The 16,397-nt window shown below is 37.6% G+C and overlaps 1 protein-coding gene across 2 annotated transcripts in view; it reads left to right on the top strand.

Annotated features, from left to right (window-relative positions):
• The window catches only part of lekr1 (Leucine-, glutamate- and lysine-rich protein 1), a 268,183-nt gene that overhangs the window by 91,312 nt on the left and 160,474 nt on the right, over nucleotides 1-16,397 (top strand). For both annotated transcript variants that reach the window (XM_073929990.1, XM_073929991.1), the window contains exon 4: nucleotides 2,182-2,301. In XM_073929990.1, the coding sequence (XP_073786091.1) occupies nucleotides 2,182-2,301 (120 nt within the window). The remainder of the gene's footprint in view (nucleotides 1-2,181; nucleotides 2,302-16,397) is intronic.

Genomic DNA, 16,397 nt, shown 5'->3' on the forward strand with positions numbered 1-16,397 from the left:
ATTTAGTGTTTGACATAATCTCAGTCTGAAACATGAGGAGAGGGCAGGACATTGAGTAGCTGCTCCCCTTTTTAAAAACAGCTAATAGTGTTTTGTTTTTACCACAGCTCTGTCAGTGAGAGTGAAAAATAATTGAGAAGCACTTTGAAGGGGACAGGGCATGTCAGATACTAGAGAGCATTTAATTGGTCAAGAATTGATGAGATCAGAAGTATGAGGTGACATGAAAAAAAAAAAAAAACATACACACATTGATCTATTTAGGCAGAAATGACGAAATGCAAGCTTTGAATGTTTATATCGGGTTTATATCATCTAAATTCAAATTTTGTCAATGTTTTAAAGCATACTAGCTTATAGATATCCCTCAAACTAACATAATGATTCCAGTGGTTTAAAGAGTACTGAAAAATCATACCTAAGTAAAAATACCACTACTTGCCTAAAAATGTAGTGCGAGTTGAGTAAAATTATCTGTTGTAAATATTACTCAAAGTATGAGTAAAAAAGTAGACATTTCAAAAGTACTCAAGAGTAATGATTATTACGTTGTAAATAATAGTTTTTTTTTGTTTGTTTTTTGTGAAAGTCTTATTTGTTTTATTCCAGCTAGAATAAAAGCATTTATATATATTTTTTAAACATTTTAGGGTTGAAATTATTAGCCCCTTTTAAGCTATATGTATTTTTTCGATAGTCTCCAGAACAAACCATTTTTACAATAACTTGCCTAATTACCCTAACCTGCCTAGTTAACCTAATTAACCTAGTCAAGCCTTTAAATGTCAATTTAAGCTGTCTTGAAAAATATTTAGTCAAATATTATGTACTTTTATCACGGCAAAGATAAAATAAATCAGTTATTAGAAGTAAGCTATTGAAACTATTATGTTTAGAAATGTGTTGAAAAAAAATCTCTCCGTTAAAAATTCGGGAGAAAATAAACGGGAGCTAATAATTCTGGAGGTTTAATAATTCTGACTTCAACTATACATGCTGTGGGTAAAACAACATAGCCAATCTATTTTAAACCTGTAGGAAGCACAGATTAGACATATTTAATAGTATAAGCCCCATTAGGAGCTACAGAACGAACTAAGTTGTCCACTGACTTTTCCTGGTTATCCCAATTTACCAAAGTTACCTAATTATTGTACTGCAGTAAGACTTTAATTTTACTTTAAGCTGAATACGAATATCTTGCAGAATACTAGTGAATTATTATTTACTGTCATCATGACAAAGACAAAAAAATAAATAAATAAATACATTCATTAATTTCGGCTTAGTAATTTATTCATCAGGAGTTGCCACAGCAGAATGAACCGCCAACTTATCCAAATTTTTTGCGCAGCAGATGCTCTTTCATTTGCAACCATCACTTGGAAACACCAATGCACTCTCATCCACACACATGCACTACAGCCAATTTATCTTACCCAATTCACCTATAGCACATGTCTATGGACTTGTGGGGGAAACCGGAGCACCCGGAGGAAACCCACACAAACATGAGGAGAACATGCAAACTCCACACATAAATGCCAACTGACCCAGCTGGGGCTCGAACCAGCAACCTTCTTGCTGTGAGGCGATCATGCTACCCACTGCGCCACTGTGTCGCCCTAAATAACAAACAATATTTAGAAATTAGTTGTTAAATCTATTACGTTTGAAAAATGTTCTCTCCCTTAAACAACACTTGGGAAATATTTTTAAAATATTTCAAAAAAGGGCTAATCACTTGCCCTCCAACTGTAAACATATAGTGTGCCCCTATAGCCGCCATTGCTTTAGGTTTAATAAACCACATCATGTCAGGGATTACTCAGTGTTGGTGTGTATTCTCTTGTTGCTATAGTGACCTTGTCTGTGTGAGAGCCACGAAAGCCCATAATGCTCTGCAGCCTGTATATCTGCACTACAGAAGTCTGTGTTTCATTTAGTCTCGCAAACTCCACACAAACAGAGCGTAACACAACCTCCTGCTCTGTGGCTGGGCCGCTCTCCTGCCATTGAACTTTTATTGAGAGAAAAAGAAAGCCTTTTTATATTTGGAAAATCAACATGAAATGAAATGTTTCCACACAAACAATATTGTTCCATAAAAAAAACTCAACATAATAATTATTGTGCCGTTGCTACTTTCTCTGTAGATCTGACCCTTTGTCTCTCTTCCAGCTTGAGGGCCCTTGACCTGCAGCTGTGCGTGGTCACGCGTGAGATGGAGAGCATGAGGGTGGAGAAAAAGACAGCCCTTTCAGAGCTGGAGAACGAGCGTGCTTGCCTCCTGCACCTCAGGTAAGGAAATGAGGGAACAATGGTGAAAGAGAGACAAAAGAAGGAGCGCAGCAGATTGGCCAGCTCGTGAGAGCGTGTGTGGAGAGTCTGCAGTAGCCACCTCAGCCACGGCACGACAGGAAGAGCTCTGCAGATGGGAAACAACTGTGTGCGTGTGTGAGTTCACTTGTGGCTGTTTGCAGTCACAAGTGTGAGAAAAAATACAACGTGAAAAAGGAAGGAGAACTAAAAAGAGAACAAGCGTACATTCTGGATTTGAGCAGAATAGATTTTCTCTTTTGTTATGCTAGTAATGCGTATATGGATTTCAGATTTTTTTTGGCAGGGTTTGACATTAACTGTCTTAATCACCAGCCACTGTCGCTAGTAGTTTTCCGATGCTAGCTACAGATTTGTTGTTGGGAGAATATATTTTATCATACATTTGACTTTGGCATGCTAAAATGACATGATTTAAATGTTATGTTCACACGCCTCCTCATTTGTTTAACTTTTTTGTGTGCTGTGCTAGACCTTGCTCAATGTGCATTAGGAAATGGCCTGTGGTTTCATAGTGTCACATTGCAATTCATTTTCACATGTCATTTCAGGGCTCAACACTAAAGATTTACACATTTTTCTTTGGCCACACTAAACTTATAATTTCTTAAGCCACACATTTTGAATGCAGTAATGTCAAAACCAACTAAATATAGCTGTATACCCAGGTGAAAAAAAAAAATACATAATTAAATGCAATTAAAATACACTTAAATACCCGCAAATACATTTTTAGTACATTGTTATTTTTTTGTGTTAAATACAAGTTTGATGGTTTTACACTATAAATATACAAATTAAAAGTATCTTTATACTTCAGTAGGACTTTAGTACACTTGACAAAAGTATACTAAATACCAGTAATACTTAAATAATTTTTTAGTGTACTACAATAAAGTACACTACAAAAAAGAAACATCCAAAAGTGTGTGTTTTTCAAAAGTGTGCTTTAAATGCTTTAAACATTAGTTGAATTTTAGTACACTGTTTACATACTAATCCTAAGTTTAAAATAAGGTAATATATAAAAAAATCTATTAGTAATGTATTGTAGTAGAAGTACATTTTCCCAAAAGTTGTACTTAAGTATACTTAATGTGAATGCATTATTATCACTAACACTTAAATTGATTTTGAGTGTGGTGATTTTAAGTTTACATTAAGATGACTTTATTAAAAATCTATTAGTAATGTATTGTTGTAGAAGTACATTTTCCCAAAATACTTTTAATACAGTATTTCGCACTTTTTTTTTTTTTACAATTTGTATATTTTTTTAATATATTACTATTATGCTTTAAGCTATTCTTAAATATATTTATAAATGTTTCAAATTAGGGTTCAAGTGTATTTCTAGTTGTAACTAAATATATATATTTTTAAACACAGATATAGTATGTTAAAAGCACATTTTAGTTCAATTTCAGGGTGTCTCAAAATAGCACAATTGAGTACACTTAGATGGTATTAAGTTTATCTTAACATATACTAAATACTATCTTTTAGTACATTAAGTACAAAATTAGTGTGTGAAAATAGAGCACTTTTAGAACATTACTGAAAAGTGTACTAAGTATACTTAAATAAAGTGCATTTTAGTGCCCCTTTTTTGGGTATATACACATTAATTCTCCTTCTTCTTAGTCCAATTTATCAGAGGTGCCACAGCGGAATGAACTGCCAACTTAAGGCTAATTTATACTACTGCGTCAAGTGCACGTGTATGCTAAGGGCGCAGCCTACGTGTGGACACATAGCCCTCGCCGTGGCCGTCGGCGGCGCTGGCGCGCACCTCTCAAAAATTGTAACTACACATTGCATTGACGTGTAGCGCAAACTCTGTGATTGGTCGATTTGGAAGCACTGACGAGTGATGGGCGGGACCGAGAGCCACGCGAGTCTGTTGGAGCGTCTGTTTACAAGGGTTGACTGTTTACATGGAGCTCCAGATAGAGACTGTTGCTTTGTGTTTACCTTATGGTTAAAGTTGTTGCACGTCCGCAGGTTCCTGCCTCAAAATGTACATTAAGGAAGTGTTCAAAAATAACTAAACTCTAGCGAAGAAACTCGAAACAGAAGAACATATACACCTACTGCCAGCTAGCGTTTCGGAAGTGTTATTGCAGAGTAACAAAAACAACGCGCAGAAGTATGAATGCACAGCCACGCGCGTTGCATGCGATGTGGGTAACGACGATCACTTGGCGCAGAAGTATAAACCAGCCTTTATCCAGCATATGCTTTGCACAGCAGATGTCATTCCAGCTGAAACCCAGTACAAGGAAACATCCATACACACTCATACAATACGGCCAATATAGTTTATTCAATTTACCTATACTGCATAATTTGGACTATGGGGGAAACCGGAGCACCTGGAAGAAAACCCACTCGATCACGAGGAGAACATGCAAACTCCACACAGAAATGCCAAACGGCCTAGCCTGGACTCGAACCCTCGATCTTCTTGCTGTGAGGCAACAGTGTTAACCACTGTGTCACCCTGTATACATGCAACTTTTATTAAACAAAAACATTATTTAAAATGTTCTAGACCACTTCAGAGCATTGACATGCCTTGTAGATCAGTGATTCTCAACCACCGTGCCACGGACCAGTACCAGTCCATGGATCAATTGGTACTGGGCCGCACAAGAAATCATGAATTATTTCAGTTTTATTTATTATCTGAGTCTGAACAATCTGAACGATTTTTGAATGTGTTTTATTTAAAAAAAAATACAGAATACTCGAGGTTACATCTTGGTCACTTGAGTGGCAAAATTTAACCCTCAAGCAGCAAAATGAGTAAGAAACAGACTTGTTTCTTTGGAAAGTTTCTTTGCTAAGGGAAAAGGCCCAGTAAAGGACCCACGAACTGCCAAGGAATGGATCCGCAACCCAATTGTCAACAAATCAAGTGAATCCAGCATGGCTGTGCAACAAGATCAACTAATGGAGATCCCAAATGACGGCGCCCCTTTTTTAGCAATTTGCATATCAAGTCTTTTCTAGAGTTTTGTAAAGTTTTTTGTTTCCAATGGAGGTGCGCGACTTGCACGGAGGTGCACGCCTTTCAGAGCAGACGCACATCAAGACAAGAATTGACCGATCAGCTTCAGCTTGTATGAAATATACACATTTCTGTAAGGTTAATTATCAGAGACAAACATAGAACACCCAAACACTGCAGTACTTTGCAATGCTTTCCATAAATAAAACTTGTATCAGAGTGACAGCAATATTTTGTCAGCTTGTCTTCCTCTGAGAAAACGGTTGTTGGTCACCCAGCACTTCGCCTTGATAAAAAAGGGTAAAGACTACTGTTGTAGATGGAGCTTTAGCCTGAGTGAGGGTGTGACACTGCTGTATGTCACCTATCTCTTTTATGTCCCGTCTATGGACAACACGTGGATGTTTCATTGATCCAGATGGAGATGCCAAAAAGTGCCCAGGTGAAGCTTAACTAGTAAGACCTGCTAATTGTCCTCCCTGACCTTGCAAGTAGTCTCACTGGGGGAAACAGATATTTGCGTAGGTTCTTTGGTCAGATGTGTGCAAGTGTATCTGTGCCGAAGGTGACCTCGGTCAGAGAATCAAACCAATGGCAAAGGGTGGATTCAGAAAAATTCAACAGGTTGACCTAGGCTTCCCAGAATCGCTCCTATATCAGCTGTACCAAGTCAGGGTGGAGTCTCCATTTCTTCTGTAGCACTACTGAGTTCCTTTGGTAGATGAACTGCATGTATCATGCATCAATCTCCTTTGCAAAACAGGGCCCGCTGTGGGACTCACAGTTGTAAATACACACCCCTGAACTTGGAAGGCTTTTGCCAAACTGAATCTCATAGATAAGACTGGTTGTCCTAATGAGCCATTGAGATGGATTATGTTTTAGGAAATATCTAAAACCATAAAAAGACAATGCTGAAAATAAAATATTGTCTCTGATGAAAATATGCTGGCATCACACACAAGCATGAAAACACATGTAGTGACACAACATATTCTATCTACATGTAATGTATTCAGTGTTCAAAAACAATTATAAAATTATGTTTAATCACCAAAAGAACCTGGACTTTATTTTCCTGGGTTCCCTTGTCATAATCTATTAAAAGGATTGTGTGGCAGTGTAGAACACAGTGGGGGATCTCATGCGAGTTTTTTTTTTTTTTTTTGGATGCCATTCACATTTCTCAAAGCATGAACAAATAATCAATGTCCACTTGTGGTCTAACCTTACACAAATAGGAATAGCAATGTTTCATAATGGATAAAGTGTTTCTGCCACATTCTTGCTGTCTGTATTTCTTGCTTCTCCATGATGCTGGACTAGATGAATTGCAGCATTTAAAGTAGTGATCTAATGCACACCAGTGAAACACTGGAACTCAGTACTCCACTAAACGTGTTTTTTTTTTTTTTTTTTTTTACCACATTACTGGCTTATATCGAACAATAATTTCAGCCACTTGAAGCAGTTTATCATTAATACCATTAGTCAACAAGTAAATCTTAAATGAAAACTTTAAGACCAACTTTAAGCCTAACTTTTTAAAATAATGTATGCGGTGGATTTTAAGGCTTATAACAATGTATAGTAATTCTAAATAGTATTTAAGTGTTATGATAGGAGATTTTTGTTTACAATGTTAACCAAATCAAGCCAAAACCTGTGACCACCGAACCGTAATACGAACCAAACTGTCCCACCCCTAATGTCTTCACTGTTTCTTGTCCATATTTTGTTCAGTAAGTAGTTTAAAATCCAGTACACTGTCCCAGTGAACATTCAGCCATTTGGTCCTGCCCTATCAAGTGAAACATGTCCAAATCTAATGAGCTCCAGTTATTTTAATTCTCTGGGAAATTTTCATCTTTCATTGAGCACGCCCCAGAATCCTCCAATTCTGGTTCCCATACTGACAGAACTGCGATGATAGAGGTTGTCCTTCTTGAAATTCCCTTGCAAATTTGCTTAGGCACTACCACAAACACGTTTCCCCTCTGCCTCTGACTGGGTGTAGATGCACAAAGTTATCTTGACTCCAGCTCCAGACGTACTCCAGCTCATCCTGTTCTATGGTGGCACGGTGGCTATTGACATATTTTGACATAACAAAATGGACAGTCAATGGATTGCAACAATTTGTTACAGCAAACACAATTTTTTTCGCAGACAGTCTAAAGCCCAGTGTGCTTTTTATCTCTGTTTTTAAATTGACCCGATCCCCTTCGTTACTCCTCCAAGAGGCCAGCAGACAGCTACAGTACACAAGATATGTCCTTCATTACTAGTGCAGGTCTCACGGCAGCTGCTCAGACCCCAAGAAATTAGAGTTTGGTGTAAGCAACACCAAAAGATTCAAGCCAACTCTAAATGTGCAGGCCAGCTCCAAATAGATGGGACTTGAGCTATCAATTGATTTATGTTCCGTATTTAACAAGGAGGACTTAATTTTAACGATCTAGGCAAAAAGTCTAAATTGCATGGCGAAAAAGCATTAAGGGGGTGCCCAAATCCACTTTTGCTATTTTAAGGATGGAAAAATACACTCTGCGCCCAGGCGGATGGTCTAACAGGGTTGTGATTATTCACTTAGTGAAGTTTATTCATAAACTAATTTCGAGAGAAGCACGTGATTATGATTGAACATGGCTGGTTCTGCATTAGCATGCAGGATCCACCGATCAGGCCATTCCTAACCCACTATAAAGAGCCAGGGTTTTTTCACTACAGTCATCTTCGATTTGAAGAATCCCCCCTTCCACCCCTACCTTTTCACCTTTCCCTCCATAGGGCAGCACGGTGGCCCAGTGACTAGCACTGTCGCCTCACAGCAAGAACGTCACCGGTTCTAGTCCTTCAACAGGCCGGTGGTCGTTTCTGTGTGTAGTTTGCATGTTCTTCCCGTGTTTGCGTGGGTTTTCCCCGGGTCCTCCGGTTTCCTCCCACATTCCAAAAACATGCAAAACAAGTAAATTGATAAATCTAAATTTGCAATTCAGGTAATCTCATAATGCAGCATATCTTTTAATAGCATTCAATTTTTAGTCATCAGCCCTTATCAAGGGGGAGTTGTCGAGATCTACCTGAGCTCAAGGCTCCCCTCTCTTTCTCCAAACGGGAGGGAGCCCAGGGCTCAAGAACCTTCTAGCTCAGGGCTCTCTTCCGGGACAGCATGCCAAACTTGCTTATAATCAATCATCAGCTAAGTGTGAACTCTTGAAATGAGTTATGGGTGTGTTTTGAGCATAATGTGCATTAAAGGTTCAGGACACCCTGGAGAACTTTTTTTATATTAACAGATGTGTGTGTGTTGAGCATCAGTTAAGACAATGTTAGCACCTGTCAGCTTTAATTGTGGGAAAAACTGGATAATTTTGAGCTTTTGTCAGCTAATTTCAGCTTCCGTGTTTAAAATGATTTTTGGGGCGGGATCAAAATCGGCGATGTAGCGCAGTACTGCAAGTGCTATGATGACGCGTCGGTTTCTCATTATTATTCATAGCAGAGTTTTCTTATCCTATGAGAAGAGCCGGCTGCTTAATTATTAATGAGAGCACATGCTTTCCGAAGGCAAGACAGACCTGTCAGTTTCAAGCAAGCTGTGAGACATGGAGTCACGGTCCCAGGGGCACGCAGTAGCCGTTCATGAAGGCTCGTATGTGTTTGTTTCCATGATCCACGGGGTTTGTTGCATGTTTTTTTCCCCGCGATCTTGTCAGGGCCGATCATACAGCAAAGCTGTGTGTGTGCTGCAAGCATTTTTTTTCGGGAGAGCAGTATGAGAATTGAAGAATGGCGGACATTGATTTTATCAGGAGTTCGTTCACATTCAGACACATCGCCGTGCTGCTGTGTTTGCCTAAATCCTCCAGATTACCAGCAGGGCTAATGGTTAAAATAGGCAGGTCAGGAGACCTGCTGCACTGAGTCTGCATTCAAGATCTATAATAGACCCGGGGATCGAGGGAGAATCCTCATTTATAGTGTTTACAAGAACACACTTATCTTTATAATGACATAAATTATGGTTATGTGTATTTGAAATTACGAATAACAAATGTAGCAGGGCATTAAATTACTGTTTATTTCTTTGCATTTAAACTTTGTGAACTATAAACTCATGAGTCTCCTCACGGTTTGTGTCTCATTTTGTGAGCTAACTGTCAACAGCAGTTGTTCTCTCCCCTGCTGGCCACTCCCACTCCTGCCCTATATGCTTGCGGAGCTCCACGCCCATTAATCATGCATCTTTTGAAAAAATTCTGAAGTAGACTTTAACCGAAAGTGGGGGGTGTCATGGCCCTTTAAACCAACCAGAGTTTGATCTCCCATTGAATGGCGTGAGGATTAAGAATGAGCCTCCTCCATTCGGTCTCTTTACTTTCTCTCTACCTTACTTTTACTCTTTACTCCTTTACTTTCATGGATAGGAAAATAGTGTTGTATGAAGACATCCATTAGCCTACATACTTAATTTTGTTTGTTAAGCACAAAAACATTGTTTTAAAACAATTTCTAAATTCAGTTCTAATTTTCAGCAAATTAATAAATGAACAATAATAACGAAGTGTAGTCAGAAAACGTTATGTAAGTTATATCGTAGCACACATTCTATTCTTATGCCCATATAGTAATGCATACGTCTCCAGAAGCTGACAGGTGGACACATTTAAACTTGTTTTTATGAAAACAAATATAAATATGCATAAAATAAATAATACTACTTATACTATAATAACATTATACAAATGCAAATTGTCATGAGGTTGTGGTTTTCATATTTATATAGAAAATAATAATTTTGTAACATTTTAATCCTTTATTTACTTTTGTATGTAAAGCTATATTTGAATTGCTGTGCATCCGATGTGTATTAAGCAATGTGTTTGCATTTTGGACCTGCATAGACACATAACTAACACACTCTACGCTGTGCTTTAGACCACGTTTTATTTGGTCAATGGTGCAGTCTATTTAAGTTAAAATAGCAACACGCCAACAATGCGACTATAACACACCTTCTTTTTCAACCGGAACACCCATGATTTCACAAAGTAGCGCAAGCGTATTTGCTATTAAAACAACGTGGTGCAAAACACGAAAATTAGGGTTGCGCTGGTCTGAAACTAGCTACAAATCACGCCAAACATATATAATAGGGCCCAGAGTCCCCTTACACTAAGCTATTTTGCACCAGCTCAAACCTTAATCTTATCCCTTACAGCAGGGACGTCCAAACTCAGTCCTGGAGGGCCGGTGTCCTGCATAGCTTAGCTCCAACTTGCTTCAACACACCTGCCTAGAAGTTTCTAGTATACCTATAAAGAGCTTGATTAGCTGGTTCAGGTGTGTTAAATGGGGGTTGGAACTAGGACATCAGCCCTCCAGGACCAAGTTTGGACACCACTGCCTAACAGTAACATTTTTTTTTTAATGTCTGCTCCCTCACTTACCCTAAACCTACCCTTATAAAAAAACAGTACTTATCAGAGTTTAGAGTTACAAAAAATATTCTTTATTGATATGCACATTCTAAGTAGCCATACAGTAGCTTGTAGGGATGGGATGGTTCATGAAAAAAAAACACATTTGGTTTTTTTTGTCACAGTTCAGTATGTGTGTGTATTGCAGTTAGCTGTATTTTTTATATAATTTGACAGGGAATCAAGCAATCTCTCCCTCTAACACTTTATCATGTTCACACTTCTGCTCATTCAGACAGTCATTTGATGCTGCATGCACTTCCTAATTGCAGTTGCACATAATCCTAATTCAAATACAAATTTATTTTATTATTTTTATTTATTTATTTATTGTTTTTTGCATACTACCACCATTGTCATGTCACTGCAGTGATGCGTTTATCATCACATACATCACTGTTGTTGATGAACCTCTTTTCCATGTTGCCTTTCAAAAAGGCAGAAGAATAGCTCCTCATTCAAACCCATTACCCACTCAAGTGCCTTCCTATTCCAAAAATTCAGACCATTAGCTCCTCATTCAGATCTGTCACCCACCCCAGTGCTTCCCTATTTGGACCTGACATTCCAGTAAACTACACACTCCACCATCTCAATAATCTGTCTACCCATCTTATTATCCAAGCTGTGTCCCCAAGGATGTACCAGACAGCCTGGAACTGTTTGAAATCACATTCACCATGAACTACAATTTCAGATTTTTTTTCTTTCCAATCTTTCTACATCTTTTTAAACAAATATAATTCAGATCCAACAAAATATTTCTTAACGAGATCCATTTTTTCAAATAGTTTATATATTTATAAAATGACTTCAAGAGGATCACATGCTTATGATTGATCACAGCTGGTCCTGTATTAACTAATGCATGATTCACCAATCAGAAGATTCCTAAAACTATAGTTTCTTACTTCACTTATCTTTGCCTAGAAGAATCCCCTGTTCCACCCCTACTCCTCCACTTTTCCCTTTATAGGGTGGCACGGTGGTTCAGGGGCTATCACTGTTGCCTCACAGCAAGAACGTCACTAAACAGCTAAACACTTATCACAGCAAGAACGTCACTCAGGGCTCTCTCCCAGGTCAAACTTGCTTTATAATCAATCATCAGCTAAGTGTGAACTCTTAAAAACTTTTTGGTAAGTAGTGCCCTACCATTAATGCACAAATCTCCTTTCCTACTTAATGGCCATCAAACATCTCAAACTCGCAATTTAGATATGTGTACAGATTGCTGGGAAAAGTGATGAGTCAAGGTGGTTCAGTAGTTAGCGCTGTCACCTCACAGCAAGAATGTCACTAGTTCGAGTCCAGGAGGCATTTCTGTATGAAGGTTGCATGTTCTCCCCGTGTTCGTGTGGGTTTTCTCTGGGTGCTCTGGTTTCCCACACAGCCTAAAGACATGTGCTTTACTTGAATTGGGTAAAAAAATTTGGCTCTAGTGTATTAGTGGATGGATGTGGATGGGAGAGTGCGTTGGTGGCGATGCGGCTGGAAGGACATCAGTTGCATATGCCAGAGTAATTGGTAGTTCATTCCACTATGGCAATCCCTAATAAATCAGTGACTAAGATGAATAATAGTGAGTGAGTATAATACATTGCTCTGAGTATGTCAAAATCAAACATAAGAGAAAGGTGCACTGTTTTGTCTTGATTTTACATCGCTTTTAGGTCTTTTGTGAATTCCTGCTTCACCTTAAGCTCCGGTCAGATCACATGATTTTTATTGTCGGTTATGAAAGTCACCATGTCATATTATGCAATTTTGTCTTGATAAAATCTTGACTTGTCATGGGTAACAAATGTGCCAGACTACAGGTTTCTTCATGATCAGTCATCTCGTGAAATCTATGATGAGTGTTATTTCTCAAAGCAGTCATAAGTGTTGCCATAACAAGTGTTTTTTTTTTTGTTTTGTTTTTTATGTCAATCTCAATAAATATTGATGCTTGCTGACAATGAGCTACATTATTTAATGTCATTTGTTGACATTGATAGGATCAAACTTATATTTCCTTTGTAATATTAAAGATATATATTTTTAAAATATAAATATATTACAATGGGTTGCTTATCAAACACTGCCTCGCATGAACTTGCCACGAGTGGAATGGAGAAAATGACAGCACATCAGCATCAAGGAAAATTCAGATGCTCAAGACAAAATAATGACATAAAAAATTTGCAAATATATGATAGATGTTTGTGATACAACAATCACAGTGGTGATTAGTTAAATAGTTATTTTCCATGGAGCAGAACAAATCATCCACCCACATAGTTGAGTAGTGTGCAGTCAAAATAAATAAATAAATAAATAAAATAATAAAATAATAATAATAACAATAATAATAATAATAATAATAACAATAATGATAATAATAATTTGTGTATTTTGCTTGGAAAAATATCTTTTTGAAATGAATTTCATTTATTAAAATTTGTATCTTAATTTTAATGTATTTTTGTTGGTCCGTTATCTACTAGATAAACAAGAATATGATTGCAGACATGGTATCAGTTGTCGTGAACTATGCCACATTAAACAAGAAGAATTGATTGAATCTTGTGTCACGGCGCCCATTTGTTGTTTACAACTCACCAAGACACCCTATGTCAAGGAAATTGTGCCGAAATCTTGATAAAATTATGTAATCTGACTGGGGCTTTACTGACCACTCTGCATCACAAGTACACCACACAAAGTGAACTACAGAGCAAACTGGCCATGCCAGAAAAGTTGTATAAGTGAAGATATATAGACAAGGCAAGCATAGTTGATTACAAATCATTAATTTTCCATCAGCCTAGTCCCTTATTTATTAGGGGGCACCACAGTGGAACGAACTGCCACACAGGAATGTCAACTGACCAAACTAAGACTTAAACCAGCAATCTCCTTGCTATGAGGTGACAATGCTAATCACTGAGCCACCATGCCACCTCCAGTTGCGTATCATAGACATCATTAAGTTGTTATGTGATATTTAATTGATGTTGTGCAAAGAACCACACAAAAATAGTCCTTTATTCAATGATAATATGTCGCTGTTAATATAATTGAAATGATAAGCAACAAAGGTTGCTGCCTCAATTTTTTATTTTATCTAGATGCAGTCAAACATATATATAAGTACATTTAGAAAAATGTTGGCTGAAGCACATATTTAAAATGAGCTAGTGTTGAGTTTTTCTCTTTGAGTCAGGCCCATATTGGCTAATTGGACGGACCGGGAGAATTCCCGGTGAGCCGGTCTGTTTTTATGGCCACAAGGGCCTCAACCTTTTTAACCATTATTTTGCCACAGTTCGAACCTTACCTGAGCCATTTTTTTTTTTCTTTTTTAGTGTTAAGACATATATGTTTAGGTTATTTATGTAGGTGTACATATATATATATATATATATATATATATATATATATATATATATATATATATATATATATATATATTATGGATGTAACGGTATTGTAAATACCGTCATACCGCAATATTAATTTTTTTCGATATTACCGAAGTCGCATGACTCGGTAAAACTATAGGTCTTCTGAGAAAATTTGCTCAGGCGAATGAAGCGAACGGGAGGTAGCGAAAACTACAATCCCCATCATCCCTTGCGGTCTGTTGTCGCTACAGATCCAGTAATGCGGAAATGGAGTGTGCTGCAAGAAGCGGGGATCAAAAAGAGCTGTAAAACTCTAAGGCCCCTTTTACAAGAGTGCGTTTTAGTTTTAAAACGGCGTTGTAGAATGAAAACGATCCGCGTCCACACTCGCGTTTTACCCAGCGTTTCTGAACTGCTCTCCGTCCACACCAAAACGCTGAAAACGCACATCACGTGACCACAGACACTCTCGGGCAAGCGCTCCAGCATGAGATGAGAGCTCTGCTTGTCGGACTGCTCATCACGCATCTCCCGCTGGATCTAATCTCACTATATTTGCTAAACGTGATATTTCATTCATGTTGTTGTCTTTATCTAACGACATAGGCCAATTCCCTGACTTTGGTCATTGAAATCTATTAAGTTACTTGTTCACGGGTAACATGTTTTGGTTAAGCGCAAAGATAAGTTAATGATTAATCCAGGTACATTGACTGATCGCTTGCCTTTATTTCCTACAATGTATAAACTTATTGTATGTTATACTTTTATAATTGTCGATTATTAAAACTGATATTCAGCAAAAGAGAGGGTGCGTTTCGTATTTTCACTGAAATTGAAAGGAGGCAGTTGTTATCGGCTCCGTTTTGTTATAAATATTCACACAGTGAAGATGACGCTCATATATGCAGCACGACGCCTCAACATTTCTGCTGTCTGTTAAGTTGCTAATATTAAAAAGAAAATAGGCAGTTCCTTAAATCATGTTTACATTTTATTGTTGAGAAAGTGAAACAACGTAGCCAAGGTGATGTGAATGAAGCTATAAAGTACACTGTTCCCTTTGAAGATTTACCCGTGTCCTCGGTATGTTTTCCATATCAAACTGAGAAGGGGGAGACTGCAGCCTTAATCAAACTTGCGAAGTCTTAACTTACAAGAAGAGGATGCGAGACTGAACTGTGTGTGTTAGGCTACTTAATATTGAGGAAAAGCCCCAATCAGAGAGGCGAACGTTTGCAGCCCTGCCTCCGTTTTCAGATGTCTCCGTCTTTCCCCATCCACACTGAGACGGAGCAGCAGCGTTTCCAACACAATCATTCGGCGCTCAAGAAATAAGTCATATAAGTCATATCTCTCTTGTCCCAGAAACCTCAGTACCAAATGAGAGGTTTTTTTTTTTTTTTCTGTTGCAGGGGACATTGTAAATGCCCAGAGATACCAGCTTTTACCAGATTATATTTATATGATAATTTTCCTTTAAACCCATCTCTATCTAAGTGAGTGAGTGATTAAATGTTAAATGTGATGAGTTTTCAACAATACTAAATTAAAAACTTAATTTTTTTTTTTATATGGTTTAATATTTTTTTGTTATTAAAATTGAAGTTCCTGTTTCAAAGCTTACAGATAGATGGCTAATTTGTATGTCATTGACACTTTTGGCACTTTTTTGGAGTATTTTCATAAGTTTTGTTTTTTCCTGTAAATGATTCAATAAATACCGTACCTTGACATTGATACCGAGGTATTACCGTACCGTGAAATTCTGATACCGTTACATCCCTAATATATATATATATATATATATATATATATATATATATATATATATATATATATATATATTTGTGTAAACACCGCTACAAAGGACTGGATATCTATAAAAAATTTTGCACAGAATATATATTCAGATATTGCAGGAAAGGACATTTTAATGTTAGAATGCTGTTGGAAATTTAGCTACCCTTTAATGTTCTCATATTTATGAAAACATTTGAAGGTCTAAAGTAGCTGTTTCCTTGAAAAAGACATGATAGTGTCATTAGAAGCTGAATTGGAAATTGCATTATTTTAATATAGTCAGTCGTGAACTGAGGTGGGCAAGTCTAAAGCCTGGTTTATACTTCTGCTTCAAGTAACCGGCGTAACCCACAGCGCATGCAATGCCCG

The sequence above is a fragment of the Danio rerio genome, chromosome 18 (assembly GCF_049306965.1).
Source record: "Danio rerio strain Tuebingen ecotype United States chromosome 18, GRCz12tu, whole genome shotgun sequence".
NCBI classification, from domain to species: Eukaryota; Metazoa; Chordata; class Actinopteri; order Cypriniformes; family Danionidae; genus Danio; species Danio rerio.